Raw genomic sequence first — 14,114 nt, 5'->3', positions numbered from 1 at the left:
AAAAAATAAAAGATAAATAGAAGGTTCGATCCATGGAGTTCAAAATTTCCACAGGCGAAAATAGAAGAGTGAGCGAAAAGTTTCTTGATAATAATAATTAAAGTAACATAAAAAAGGCTTTGAAAATGATTGTAAAAACCTAAGATTAATCGACGGCTGCAAGCGACAAGCGTAGATCTGTTTCAAATATCAGCCGTTGGATTTCCGTGCGTGTTCGGTGCGTGTTTGGTCCGCGTTTTCAGCGCGTAAAAGTTCACAAACGACGCCATTAATTAATTACTTCTAATATAAATTATAATCCAAATCCAATCAAATGCGTTTGGTAAAATATATAAAATTTTAAATCCTATTTAAGTTGTACTTTCACATGCTAATTATTTTTATTCACTGCTAATTTATTTGGGGTTAAAAGCTAAACTATAAATTGAGTACATTTTCAAATTTTTTATAAACTTTTAAAATTATAAATTTCCGTCTTTAAATTTGAAATCTAGTTAAATTTAGAGTTATATTAAACATAAATTTTAAATTAATATCTAATGAATCAATTCATTTTTCAAAATTTATCAAATAAAAAAATTGAAAATTTACTGATCTATTTAGATACAAAATTAAAATTTCAAGAATTCATTAGATATAAAATTTATGGAAGAAAATAATAAAAACTTAAAACTTCATGCACTAATCTTATAATTTAAGTTTGTGTTAATTACTTCATATAATCAAATTTCATCTGGTCTATCATAGAACAAACATTTTAAGTACATAATTATAAAAATAATATATTACAAGACTAAAATGAAAATTAATATAATATAAACACCATTTTTCTAAATTAAAGTATGATTTAAACCAAAAAAAAATTACATATGCAGATAAATATTGGTTTAGATTATTTCTAATTTCTTGTCTTATTATATTTATTTTATTTTACATGGAAAATGCTTTTTAAAATAATTTTCTTTAAATAATAAATAATAACAAGATTATAGAATTGTCCATAAGAATTTAGTTTTCTTTTCTTTCACACTTCTTGAACAATTGACTTCTCGATCTATTTATTTTTTAAGACCCAAAAATATTTGAGCCAAAAGAACATATGCATGAGAATTAAAGAAAAAACATTTTAAAAAATAAATAAAAGTCTTGACTAAATACAACCCATTACAATTATTCTAAATTTCATACCAGTTGAACTGTAATGACCTTAGCTTAGGAGGAGACATGAATGAACTAATATCACATCCAAAAGAAAGAGATCAAGAGGATATGAAGATATATTAAAAAAAGCTTACAAATAATTGAAAGTCATTACTTATGTCAACAAAATGCACATTCCTTTTTGGTGGCTCAATCAAAGAACTCCATAAGCTTAAAAAGAATTTAAAAGCACTATCTATGCCGATAAGATGCACCTTACTTTTTGGTATCTCAATCAAAGAACTCCATAGGCTTAAAAAGAATTGAAAGTCACTACCTATGCCAACAAGATGCATATTATTTTCGGTGGCTCAATCAAAGAACTTTATAGTTAAACATGCTTAACTTGGAGCAATTCTATGTTAGGTGACCTCTTGGGAATATTCCTAGGATGCATGTGAGTGAAGACAAAACATGCTGAAAGAACCCGTGTGCATGAAAGGACCCGTGTTAGTTTGTAGGGACAACTTTCACTCTTAGAAACATTCAAGACAAACAAGAATGACTTTACCCAGTAGCAAGGGATGCAGGGTATGCCAGGACCATCTGGTGTCGAATCTTAGTCTAAATTCCGGACCTAGAGCGTTCATGAATTATGTTTATTTTGGCATATTGTAATTTTATTTTTATTAATCTTAAACAAAAACTCAATACCAAAGCCCATCTTATTCATTCAACTAATGGATAGATATCCTTCTTATAAAAAAAAATAATAATAATGAAGAACTAAACAAGATATCTACGTGGGCAAATCATGAAGCCATATATTATAATTTTGTGTGAGATTCTAAATAGATTTAGTTTAAGTTAAATTACAAATTTAGTTTTATATATTGTATATTTGGTGCGTAAACTTTCAAAAATTTTAAAGATATAAAATTGAAAATTTAAAAGCTTATTACATACTTCTTAAAACTTCAAGAGTTATAATTTAAATTATAAGACAACTAATTTAAAAAAAAAAGTAAATTCAAATTATAGAAATATTAATCAAACAAAATAAAATATTTAAAACTTGGAAGACTCTGATAAAATAAAAAAGGAATTCCTGACGAGTATTTAGTTTATTATTATATTGGTTATTTTTGTTTTAATTTGTAGGGGGTTTTATTTTTTCTGGCCTTTTTGGACATTTCCACTGTCGAAATTCCAACAACCGTAAATACGCGGTCCGTTGTTCTTCCAATAAAAGCCTCCGCCTCCGTTAGGGTTCATCATTCAATTCCCAATTTTCTCTCTCTCTATCTATGTTTCTCTCTCATACTCCCAATTTCGAATTTCACACAATCTGATTCACTTTCCCTTTTCAATTTCTCAATTTCCATCCAATTTTGACCTCTTCTTGTTCATGTAACAATGCCTGCCACTGATTTTCAGGGTTCTTCCTCGCCGTTAACCAACATTGGCCGTTCGATCTTCAGTCTCCGCCGTGATCAAGTTCATTCCATGGATGGCGGTTCTCATGACGGCATCTCTTTGGATTCCGACCTTGATTCCTTCCAGAAGCAGGTCACTCAACGATTCCAGGATTTGTCGTCGGCTTCTTCCGATGACATTTTGTCACTCTCCTGGATTAGGAAGCTTTTGGATGCTTTCATTTGCTGTCAGGAGGAGTTTAAGATCATTTTGTTTGGGCATAAGGCGGAAATTTGTAAACCGCCGATGGATAGGATGGTTTCGGATTACTTGGAGAGGAGTGTGAAGGCGCTTGATGTTTGTAATGTGATTAGAGATGGGATTGAGCAGCTGAGGCAGTGGCAGAAGTTGTTGGAGATTGTGCTTAGTGCTTTGGATAATTCTAGTTACAAGAAAACTCTTGGTGAGGGGCAATTTCGTCGTGCGAAGAAGGCTTTGATAGACTTAGCCATTGCAATGCTCGATGAAAATGATGCCAATTCCCCGGCTATTGCTCAGAGAAACCGTTCTTTTGGACGTAATAATGGTACCAGAGACCGTAGGTCTTTGGGGCATTTCCGTTCGCTTTCATGGAGTGTTTCGCGATCGTGGTCGGCTGCTAGGCAGCTTCAGGCAATTGGGAGCAATTTGGCTGCTCCGAGGGCGAATGAGACTGTGCTTACCAATGGCCTGGCGGTCCCTGTTTTCACGATGAACATGGTATTGCTGTTTGTAACGTGGACTCTGGTAGCAGCGATTCCTTGCCAGGACCGCGGCTTACATGTTCATTTTTCGCTGCCGAGGCAGTTTGCATGGGCGGCGCCAATGCTTTCACTTCACGATCGAATTTTGGAAGAATCAAGAAGGCGGGAAAGAAGAAATGCTTGTGGGTTATTAAAGGAGATTCATCAGATCGATAAATTTGCGCATATTATGAATGAATTGGCTGATACAGCACAATTCCCGTTGACGAACGATAAGGAAGAAGAGGTGAGGCAAAGAGTGAAGGAGCTATCTCAGATTTGTGAAACTTTGAAGATTGGTTTGGATCCTCTGGAACGGCAGATTAGAGAGGTGTTCCATCGAATTGTACGCTCAAGAACTGAAGGGCTTGATTGTTTAGGACGAGGAAATAACCATGAATAGAAATTGTCAGATTGTTGCAGATTACAGGACATCTTCAAAGTTGGCTTCCAGAATTGTGAAAAGTTTGAACAATGAACGAGTAAAATAAACGAAAGGGTAAGAGGAGTTTCTTTGTATTAATCATAATCAGTGTGTATTCTGCAAGAAAATTAGAGACGGAATGGACTCTTACATTCCTTAATGCTTACTTTTTTTCTTCCTTCTGGGTGGGTTGGAGCTTGTACAATTCATTTTCTGTCTGTGTTACAGCTTCGTTGATGTAGCTGTTCTCTGTAATATTAATTACTTGGTAAATACAAACAATTTATGTTGGGGTAGGAATAACTTTTGATTAAATTCTGTGTTATTCTCTTTGGATCTTGATGCAATTAATACAGACTTGACATCCTCTGCAATGATGTTTGATTGATTAACAAAACCTATATGGTTTCCCAACGGCCAATATTTGGATTTGATTTGTAAATGCTCTTGAGTTCCACTTGTTTTCCCAATTCTTTTGACTTATGGATTACCTTTTATGTAAAACTCTTTCCCATTCTTCCATTTTGCAGGGAATCCATTCAAAATTGTACGCTGTATTTCCCTGCTTTTGGGAAACTGACATTTGGGAGGCCACACACACAGTGTCTATGTCTCCCTCGCGCTACATTTCTCTCAAAAAGTTATATTTGTTTTACTTTTAGTTATTTAACTATTGGAGGAAGAATGAAAGCATAGGAATTACCTTGATAACTAGAAATTTGAATCTGGGTTTGAGGAAGTGGGTGGCTTGGACCTATAGTTGTGAGAAGGATAAAGGGGAGTATTGAGATTTACTCAGTCTCTGGATCCATGCCATGTGAAAACTAAAACAATGTTTGTGTAAGCAGAAAAAGAGAGGGCTGTGAGCTTAAGTCGATTCCGGTTCTTTGCTGCTGGAAAATTGAAGCCCTCCAGTTCTGTTCCCCATCTTGTCAACCAATGAATGGTATTTTCTGATGGTAAATTTTCTTTGAGTTTTATCCCTGCCCTTTTTTCTGTGAAAATATTACTTGCTAGACCAATAGGCATATTATAGTTGTTCCTTCTTTCTTTCTCTTTTTTTTTTTGTTTTTTTTGTTTTTTTGTTTGTTTTGTTTTTCATTAGTTCTACCTACTCTTACACTTGATGTTTAAAATTTTGAGTCTTTGACTATGGAGCTTCTTATAAAGTCCACGCTGTTCATGCATTCTGACCATTATAAGGTCATCCGGAAGGGTTTGAAATTCATTTAGCAACTTGCGATTAACAATGGAAACATTGAATTTTACCCAATATTTTATTGTTTGGTCAAGCTCCTTGTTGTTGACTTAGAAAAATGTGCCTTTGACCACGTTTTGACATTTATTTAGGAATAGGGCTGTACTTGTATCAGAATAATAGAGGGGTAGTTTGTTGATTTTTCTTTCCCCAGTTGATTCTTTGACATTCCATAACCTCCCAGGGCTTCATCTCTCCCAGTCTTTATTCTAATGTTGAATGTTTTGTTATATCTAAGTTCTTTTACTGTTTCAACTTTAGGTAAATAACTTGTGTCCTGTTTGTTTATGGTTTTCTCATTTTATATTTCCTTGACCAATCGTTGTCATTTGAGGGTTGAGAACATGACAACCATAAAATCGTTGAAATGCCTTTTTGACATCTGATTTTAGAATTTGCAGAATTTGAAGTCTTGAATTATTGGAATTATTGTTTCTGTAAGAAATGAACGCTACCTGCATATTACATAAAATTAGTGCGTTAAAGATCAAATATTCTCAATCAGAACTTTGAAATATGCTAGCGGGGTAAGGCGTAGTACTATTTAAAAACTTTAACTGCTACTTTTAGAATACGGTTGACACTATTTATTCTTCAGTCTCCTCATACCAGCATGGGCAAAAGTGCAGTTTTAATTGGAGAAATGGAAAAAGATGGAGAACATCATATTTTGGTTCTTGCGTATACAGTATATTTACGTCTATTATTCAACATACATTGTCAGTAATTCTATTTTACAACTTTTATGATTCATGATCAATTTTCCTATTAAGTTTTTGGAAGACTTGGTTTATGACTGTTACCGCCTTACCCTTTACATTCCAGAGTTTCGAATTACACTGATTGGACTGCATCTGACTGTTTTATTTTTCGTTCAACTAAATGATATAGCTGGTTGTACGACCAATAATTCATATTTTGCATAGATGGGTAGGGTACCATAAAGTTGGAGAAACTTAGATAGCTGTGTCCCTCCTATTATAATTGTTTAGCTGTCGTTAGGTGCAGGCTTTTAATGCCAAAAGTTCTTGATTGTCTTTTCTTTGCCAACTCACTATCTTTTTAAATATGTAATTAATGCAGTTGCTATTGTATACGCAGTTTGACGCAAGCCTGTTGAGCATACTAACCATTTGAAGGTTCCACGTAGTGATATCATCAGCAACTGGCTATTTACATTATTTTGACCGCGTTTACATTTTGGGAGTATTGTGAAAAGTCTTTATTTTTTATGGGACGTGTTTGCTGCTTCAGCATTTTTTAACCTCTCATATTTTTCTCTCGTCTTTTATTTTTCACTAAGTTAAACACAACAATTACAAGGGAGGCGAGAAGAGCTGACCCTGCAATGATGATTGGAGTACGCATTTTAAACTGTTTTGAATCTTGTTTCTTCTCTTGTTTTGCTTCGTTACTGGAACCTTCATGTGTTGACTTGGATTCCTGTCTTGCGTCTTTACTTTCATCTTTTGTTTGGAAACTTCTTCCTTTTTGATCAACTCCTTTTTCGTCATGCTGATGTGCAGGGCTTTGCAAATGCGGACTTCCTACATCTTCAGGTTCTTTATTGGTTTCAAGCTCATTCAATTCCTGAACGTTTTTATATGTTTCCTGCTTCCCCGGTTCTGCTCGAGTCAGTCGATTTGGCTGGGAAAGTTCTCGGTCTAATACTTGTGCCCCTCGATCAGTAGAAGCTTGTGATTGTGTTTTGACATATGGTTTCTTGTTTATCATGGTTGCTTTAGCACCATTACGTGGTTCAGCATTGAGTCGTTTCTCTTTCTGATAGTTGGCTGTTCCTTCAGCCACTTCTATCCCGTCCATACTCCTAACCTTGGGAACCTTGATTTCTCCATTAACATTTTCTCTTCTGGCCTCTACTTTTACTGTCTGTTTACTTTCAGTTTGAGAGTGGCCATTGTTGGATTCTCCATCAGTATCTTGATCCATCTCACTGCCCTTCAGCTTCTCGATCTCTTCTGGCTGCATTTCTGCTACATATTCTATCTTATGAAATGCTTCGGGCTCGGCATTTTCTTCAACTACTCTATTAATGGCATGGTCTTCCTCCTTTTCATGATTATCGTCAACCAAATTGGTCTTTCTGCCAGTTTCCAGAGTCTCAAGCAGCTCCTCTTCATAATCCTGAGATTCAAATGTGGCTTCATCAGCTTCCCGATCCATTACTTCTTCAATTCCTACCCCAAGCATTCCATCTACCGATTTCGGCATTGAAATCTTCAAAATCGATTCTTTATCATCATATGTTGCCTTGATTTCATCCAAAACCACACTATCGGGAATTCGAAAAATCTTCTTGAACCTCCTTGTCTCTGTTTCTTTCTTGTACTTCCGTCCCGTAATCTCCACTTTCTGAATAGGTTTTCCCCAGCTGATCTCAATCCGAGTACCACTTCCATTAATAGTTATCACAATGTCATCTGTTGCAAAGCCTGCAACCGAAAAATGAAAGAGAAAAACCCCAAAAATGAAAGATAGAGAACACAGACAGAAACACCAAAAGAAACAGAATGAGAGATAAAGACAGACCTGTGAGTTTGGCAGTGAGAATGAACATGGAATTGGTTTCATTGGAGAAAAAAAGAGGAGTGGCAGTGCCTTTGGCCAACTGAAACTTAAAGGTTGAAGAAAGATCATCATCTCTTGTTGGGCTGATCTTTAGTTCAAAATCTGATCCCATTTTGATAGAATTGGTTGATTAAGTTGAGGACAAAGGGGTGAGGATGTTAGAGAGTTATAAGAAGGAAGAAAGTAGGGGGCAACAAGCAAAGCTTGTGGTTCTGCTGAATATAATAAGTGACTATAACGTGTTTCATTGGATGGATTTTGCATAAAGCTCTTTTATTCCTTACTTTTACAATACAGTTTTCCAAGGAGACGTTGGTTGTGCTTGCTTTTTCTTTTGCCTTGGCGGGAAGCTACAGCTCCATTGATGCTTGTACATCAATATATACAATCATCCCCCCTTTTTCTCTCATAATGTTCTTCTTTCTTTCTTTAGGGAAAAGTTCCAACTTTACCTTGAGTTTGGTGGGTGAGTCAATTTTATGTTTAAACCTTCGACTTTGAGCTTGAATAAGTGTGTGCATTTAATGCCTTAAAACGAATCAATGAACCAATCAATAAAGTATAGGAAATTTAACTGGGAAAAAACTTGAAGAATGTCAAATAAATGGTTTTTTTTTTTTTTTTAATATTGTGATTACAAAAACTATTTAGGGAAATATAGTGGTTTTAAAATTATTTAGAAATCTATGGTTGTTTTGGAAATTTCGAGGTGGGGATTTAATTTAAAATATTTTGTCAAGGGTTCAACCCTTAACCTGTCGAAAATTAAAGAAGAGATCGAGAGTTTGACCCTCAACCTGAGAAGAGGACGAGGGTTCAACCCTTGACCTGTCAAAAATTAAAGAAGAGATCTAGGGTTTGACTCTCGACCTAAAGGAAATTGAGAAGAGGACGAGTGTTCAACTCTCGACCTGTCGAAAACTAAAAAAGATCTGTAGGGAAGATGAGAAAATCTGACCTTCGACCTCTGGAAAATTATAGAACAAACCCTCGACCTAAAGGAAATTAAAGAATCGTTTGGTAATTATATACACAATCGCACACAATCGTTTAGTAATTCTTTATTAACGTAACAATAGGTGCAAACTTCCGGAAAGAACAAGTGAACGATGAACAACTTCTTTATTAGAAGCTAAACGATCATTTACAATCTCTCCACGATCGCTCAGTATGACTAAACGATCGCTTACTAAATCCTCTGCGATCGACAACAAACTCCTACACGATCGCTTAACTATTACTATTAAACGATCGCCTTCTCAGAACCTACACGATCGCATACTTTTTACTATACGATCGTATACCAAATGCTACACGATCGTCTAGTGGAAGTAGACGATGAGCGGCACGTTGCGATGGCCTTTCCACGACAGCGTCTTCCAAACTCCCACTCTCGAGAGCTCTCTTTCCTCACTACACGATCGCCTACAAACTCCTACACGTTTGCTTAGCATAATTAGACGATCGCCTTCTCAAAACCTATACGATCGCCTACCTTTTAATATACGATTGTATACCAAATACTACACGATCGCATAGTGGAAGTACACGATGAGGGCATGTTGCGATGGCCTCTCGAGAGCTCTATTTACTCACTACACGATCGCCCACAAACTCGTACACGATCGCCCACAAACTCGTACACGATCGCTTACCTATTACAAATAGACGATGGCTTTCTCAAAACCTATACGACCGCATACCTTTTATTATACGATCGTATACCAAATGCTACACGATCACTAAGCTTTACTACACGATCGCATAGTGAAGTACACGATAAGGGCATTTTGCGATGGTCTCTCGAGAGCTCTCTTTCTTCACTACATGATTGCTCATAAACTTTCACGATTGCTTACCTATTACAAATAGACGATGGCCTTATCAAAACCTATACGATCACATACTTTTTACTATACGATCGTATACCAAATGCTACACGATCGCTAAGATTACTACACGATCGCATAGTGGAAGTACACGATGAGGGCACGCTGCGATGGCCCTCGAGAGCTCTCTTTCCTCCACTACACGATCGCCCACAAACTCCTACACGATCGCTTACCTATTACAAATAGACGATGACCTTCTCAAAACCTATACGATCGCATACCTTTTACTATACGATCGTATACCAAATGCTACACGATCGCATAATGGAAGTACACGATGAGGGCACGCTGCGATGGCCTCTCGAGAGCTCCTTCCCTACTACACGATCGCCCACAAACTTCTACACGATCGCTTAGCTAAGAATCCGAATCTCTGCAGTGCGCATCAGAGTGATTTGAATCGTCGACCTCCTTTAAAACGACCTCCTTTGAAAAAGTTTAATTTAATTTAATTTTTTATTTTGTATTAAATTTGAAAAAATAGTTTTAAAAAGTTTACCTCATTGTAATTTGAAAAGTTTAATTTATTGTTATGTTTAAAAAGTTGAACATTTTGATTTTTTATGATTTTTTTCGTGTTGACTAATTTTGACCTCCCGAGCATGAATTTGCATTCATTTTCTCGAAATTCAAATCACATTTGAATATAAGGTCGGTCACAGTTTGACTTTTAAAAGTCAAAAGTCAACTCTTTGACTTTTTACATCTTTGACCATTTCCATTATTTTCGAGCTTTCGAATATAAACGTATTCATATTCCTGATATTTAAATCACATTTAAATATTAAAGCTGTATCTTTAAACTGAAAAACCGACCACTATATCACATATACTTGTCGGTTTCTCTCTCTTCACCTAATTCGAACAATTTGAATTATTCTATCTTCTAAGTTTATCCCATATGAGCTAGTAGGGAAACCTAATGGACGTATAGATCATGGGCTCCAACGATCCGAGATTAGTTGGCTAAACTCTTTAGATGGAGCTAATTAACATTCATTAACTCATAGGTCATTCCACTATAGTCCCGTAGTTGCACTTCCCTCACTATAGATATATTTGTGTCCATAGATATAACTATGATTAGTAAGCTAATCCTTCACAGGTTGGTCGTAATCTCGGCTGGGTCATAAAAATCGTTTTACCCTTGAGACTACATCTTATTCCTTAAGTTCAACTGATCCTCTAATGAACTAATCGGTTTTATACATTAAACAACGTTTAGAACGTAAAAAGTGACTATTTCATGGTTTAGTCTTATGTAAACTCTTTACTTAGGATGCTCCCATTTTCATGTCTCCACATGAACAGTTTAGAATTACATCGTTTGTACTAACTACAAAATGGGCCGCATTCATAGTGTCCCCAGAATAAGGCGCCTAATCTTATTCATATACTATAGACTATTTTGGCTATATATTTGAACTTGATCCACATTTATGTCACTACATAAAGTTCAAACTTAAACTTAATAGCCTCGGATCCTTAGTTTATTGGATTCATGAATATAGAATTTAAATTTATTAAAGATTTTCAATAACAGCTTTATTGAACAAGAATATAATATTACAAACTACGAGTTTTAGGACATAAAATCCAACAAAACTAAGTCAAAGTCATGTGCAATTGGATTCATTAATGATTGCACTAGAGTTCTGTGATGCCGTAAGAGACAAACCATCTATCAGTGTGACACACTGCAGTCCGACATCAAATCAAAGTTTGGATATCATGTTCCTTACCATAGGGTATGAGAGGGCAAAAAAAAAAGCGTTGACTAAAGTGTTCAGTGATTGGGATGAGTCTTATAAATTGTTACCCAGATGGTTGTATATGGTTAAGCAGACCAATCCCAGAACACGTGTAGAGTGGAGAGTGAAAGAAACGCTTATCCAGGTGGTTGTATATGGTTATCCTAACTTCTGTATTTTGGGCATTTGGTCCATGTTTTTATTGACTTATTAAATACATACAATCCTATATGAATTAGGGACATTTGCTTTTAATTAAAATCTAGATAACTCGGGAAGTAAATGTTTATGAGGTTGGTGAGGCATCATTATCACTGCTTTATTAAGTAGTCTTTTAATTTCAAATGTTATAATTTTACCTTTGAAATCTTAATTTTATTTCAATTGATTCATGAATTTCAAGATTTTACATTTTTAACCTTAATTTTTCATTAAATATTTAATTTCAATCATTACCGTCAATTTCTATTAATTAATTAGAAATAAGTAGAAGTGAAATTTTAAATTTAATTTTAAAAGTGATAAAAATAGTAAAACTTAATTAATTATAATTCTTTTAACGATTTTTAATCTATTAATATAAATTAACTCCAAAAGACGGAAAAAAATATTTAGTGAAAATTTGAGGTTAAAAGTGTAAATCTCAAGATACATGAATTAAATTGAAACAAAATTCAAATATGAAGGGTAAAATTGTAGCATTCTGAAATCTAGGAACTAAATTAAAACCAAACTCAAAACTTAAAAACTAAATATATAACATTTTAAAATCTAAGGACTAAATAAAAAATAGATTGAAAACCAAGGATAAAAAAGTTATCTTTTCCAAATAAAAATGAAATGTCTGAATGCTTGAGTTTTCAAGGTACGCACTGCTGCTATTTCTCCCAAAGCTAGTTGTAAAGTGAAAAAATGCCAGGGAAATTCAAATATTTAAAAATAATAAAATATTTTTAGAAAATGGAAAATTTTTTAAAAAAAAGAAAGAAAGAAAAAAGGTCGAATTTCCAACATTCGATTTCTAAATTATTAAAAAGAAAAGAAAAAAAAAGTAAAGGTCGAGGGTTCAAAATTCGACTTATTAAAAAAAAAAACAACAATATTTTTCTAAATAGTTTCAGAAGTACAATATTTTTATAAATAGTTTTTAAAACTACCATATTATTTTAATTTTTTCAAATAAATGTTCAAACCTGATCATGAAAATACTGAAATCTAGACACCAAATTGAGTAGATGGAAGACACTCAAACTTGACTATAAAATGTCTAAATCCAGTGAATTGAAAAACATCCAAAATAGTAATTAAAAAAAAGGTCTCATTGGAGTAGGGCTGTACATCGACCAGCCAGTGTCAGTTTTGGGAGGAAATTGGTATAAAAAAATTGATCGGCGGATTTCATCATTAAACCAACCTCAACTTTCTGAATGTGGCAGCTGGTTGAATATTGCACACACGTAAAGGTGGTTAGAATTAGTTTTAATTTTCTAATGATTGTATGCATTTGAGTAACCTTTTGTGAATATGCTTTGCTCAAGGTCTAGCAAGATTTAGGTTGGGCTGATTTGATAGCTCTATAAACGTGTTATTTTAGGCCCTCTAATATTGTTGGTTTTAGGTGTTTGATGTGTTTAAATGTTTACATTTGTATAAAATCGGGTACTACATGCATTTTAGAATGTTACCGGCGATTTGGGGTTGATTTGTAGCTTATTGGGTGCTTAATTGAGCAACTAAGGCTTCATGGATGTGAAATAACCAAAATAAAGATGGGATTAGCATTGTAATGCTAGGTGGCGCTTCAGCTTAATGCTTGAAGACAGAAATGTATTGTTTCGATGCTACCACGATTCCAGATGAGCCAGTGTTACAATGCTTTTGCTTAACGCTGCAGGGCGTTAGGACTTTTCCAACCAGTGTCACAATGGTGCTTTAGAGCATTGTGATGTTGCCACAATTTCTATAGAAGTTTCTCTTTCATTTTAGGGTTTCACGTGGAGAGTTTTAAATGTTTTAGATTCAGTCCATGAGATTTCCATGTAAACACTTTGAATTTGAAGATTTTGGCATCGGGGGATCAAAGTTTGATATCTATGTAGGCCCAGAATGTCAATTTTGAGGTAGGATGAGCTTAAACTTATAAGCCTAAACTCGAACCTTGGATTGGAGCTTGTTTGTTAAAATTCTAAGATGCTTATTGTTGATCTCCATGACCTCCTCAATGGAAGTTAGGGTGGTTTCTCCATCCGATATTATAGGTATTTTCATGGGGGTTCATATATTTGATTTTGAGAGGTTACTTGCATACCCTTCGATTGCATTTACCTTTAGGGAAGATTCATATTGTACATGTTGGTAGGGTGTTAGTGCTATGTCTGGTCACTGAACATATTCCACACACTCTAGCTGGCTTTGTTCTAGAGCTAGATGCTGAATACGGGTTTGAGTTCGTAGTTCATTTACCTCGTGATTTGATGTCTCGATCACTACTGGAATTCTTGAATTGTGGGGAGTTTTCAACCATGGTGGAGACTAGACGTCTTGCTTCAGTTAGACTCTTGTTCACTAGGGCACCACCACTCGCAACATCGGTCATGCTTTGATCATCAAATAGGAGTCTTTCATAGAAATATTGAATGAGGTGCTTGTCTGAGATTTGATGGTGTTGGAAGTTAGCACACATGCACTTGAAGTGCTCCCAGTACTTGCATATTGTCTCTCCAGTGATATGAGTACTTCCAGATATCTCCTTCATGATGCTCGCAACTCGAGAAGTGAGGAAGAACTTTTAATCAACAGCAAAAGCTCACTTGTTTCCTTTCTCTGGACCTAGCGGCAGGTTCCCTGTTCTTAATCATCCTT

General features: G+C 35.0%; 1 protein-coding gene and 1 pseudogene across 4 annotated transcripts; one reads left to right on the top strand and one right to left on the bottom strand.

The window, feature by feature from the left end:
- The first annotated feature begins 2,351 nt into the window (after positions 1-2,351).
- LOC120085610 lies at positions 2,352-6,729 on the top strand. 4 transcript variants are annotated; one of them, XM_039041681.1, is made up of 4 exons: positions 2,352-3,837; positions 4,293-4,708; positions 6,122-6,380; positions 6,547-6,729. In XM_039041681.1, the coding sequence occupies exon 1, from the start codon at positions 2,557-2,559 to the stop codon at positions 3,739-3,741; it is 1,185 nt and encodes a 394-aa protein (XP_038897609.1). In that variant the 5' UTR covers positions 2,352-2,556; the 3' UTR covers positions 3,742-3,837; positions 4,293-4,708; positions 6,122-6,380; positions 6,547-6,729. The 4 variants fall into 4 exon arrangements, with proteins under 4 accessions (XP_038897609.1, XP_038897608.1, XP_038897611.1 ...); XM_039041680.1 differs by having other exon boundaries at positions 4,293-4,721; XM_039041683.1 differs by lacking the exon at positions 6,122-6,380.
- LOC120085612 lies at positions 6,137-9,155 on the bottom strand (annotated as a pseudogene).
- Between the last annotated feature and the right edge of the window lie 4,959 nt (positions 9,156-14,114).

This window comes from Benincasa hispida, chromosome 9 (genome assembly GCF_009727055.1).
Source record: "Benincasa hispida cultivar B227 chromosome 9, ASM972705v1, whole genome shotgun sequence".
Classification (NCBI taxonomy): domain Eukaryota; kingdom Viridiplantae; phylum Streptophyta; class Magnoliopsida; order Cucurbitales; family Cucurbitaceae; genus Benincasa; species Benincasa hispida.
Note: the sequence above shows the minus strand (reverse complement) of the source record. Positions and strands in the feature narration are given on the sequence as shown.

What these genes read in the sequence shown, in the direction of transcription:
- LOC120085610 (XM_039041683.1), top strand. Translation starts at nt 2,557, where the DNA reads ATGCCTGCCACTGATTTTCAGGGTTCTTCCTCGCCGTTAACCAACATT.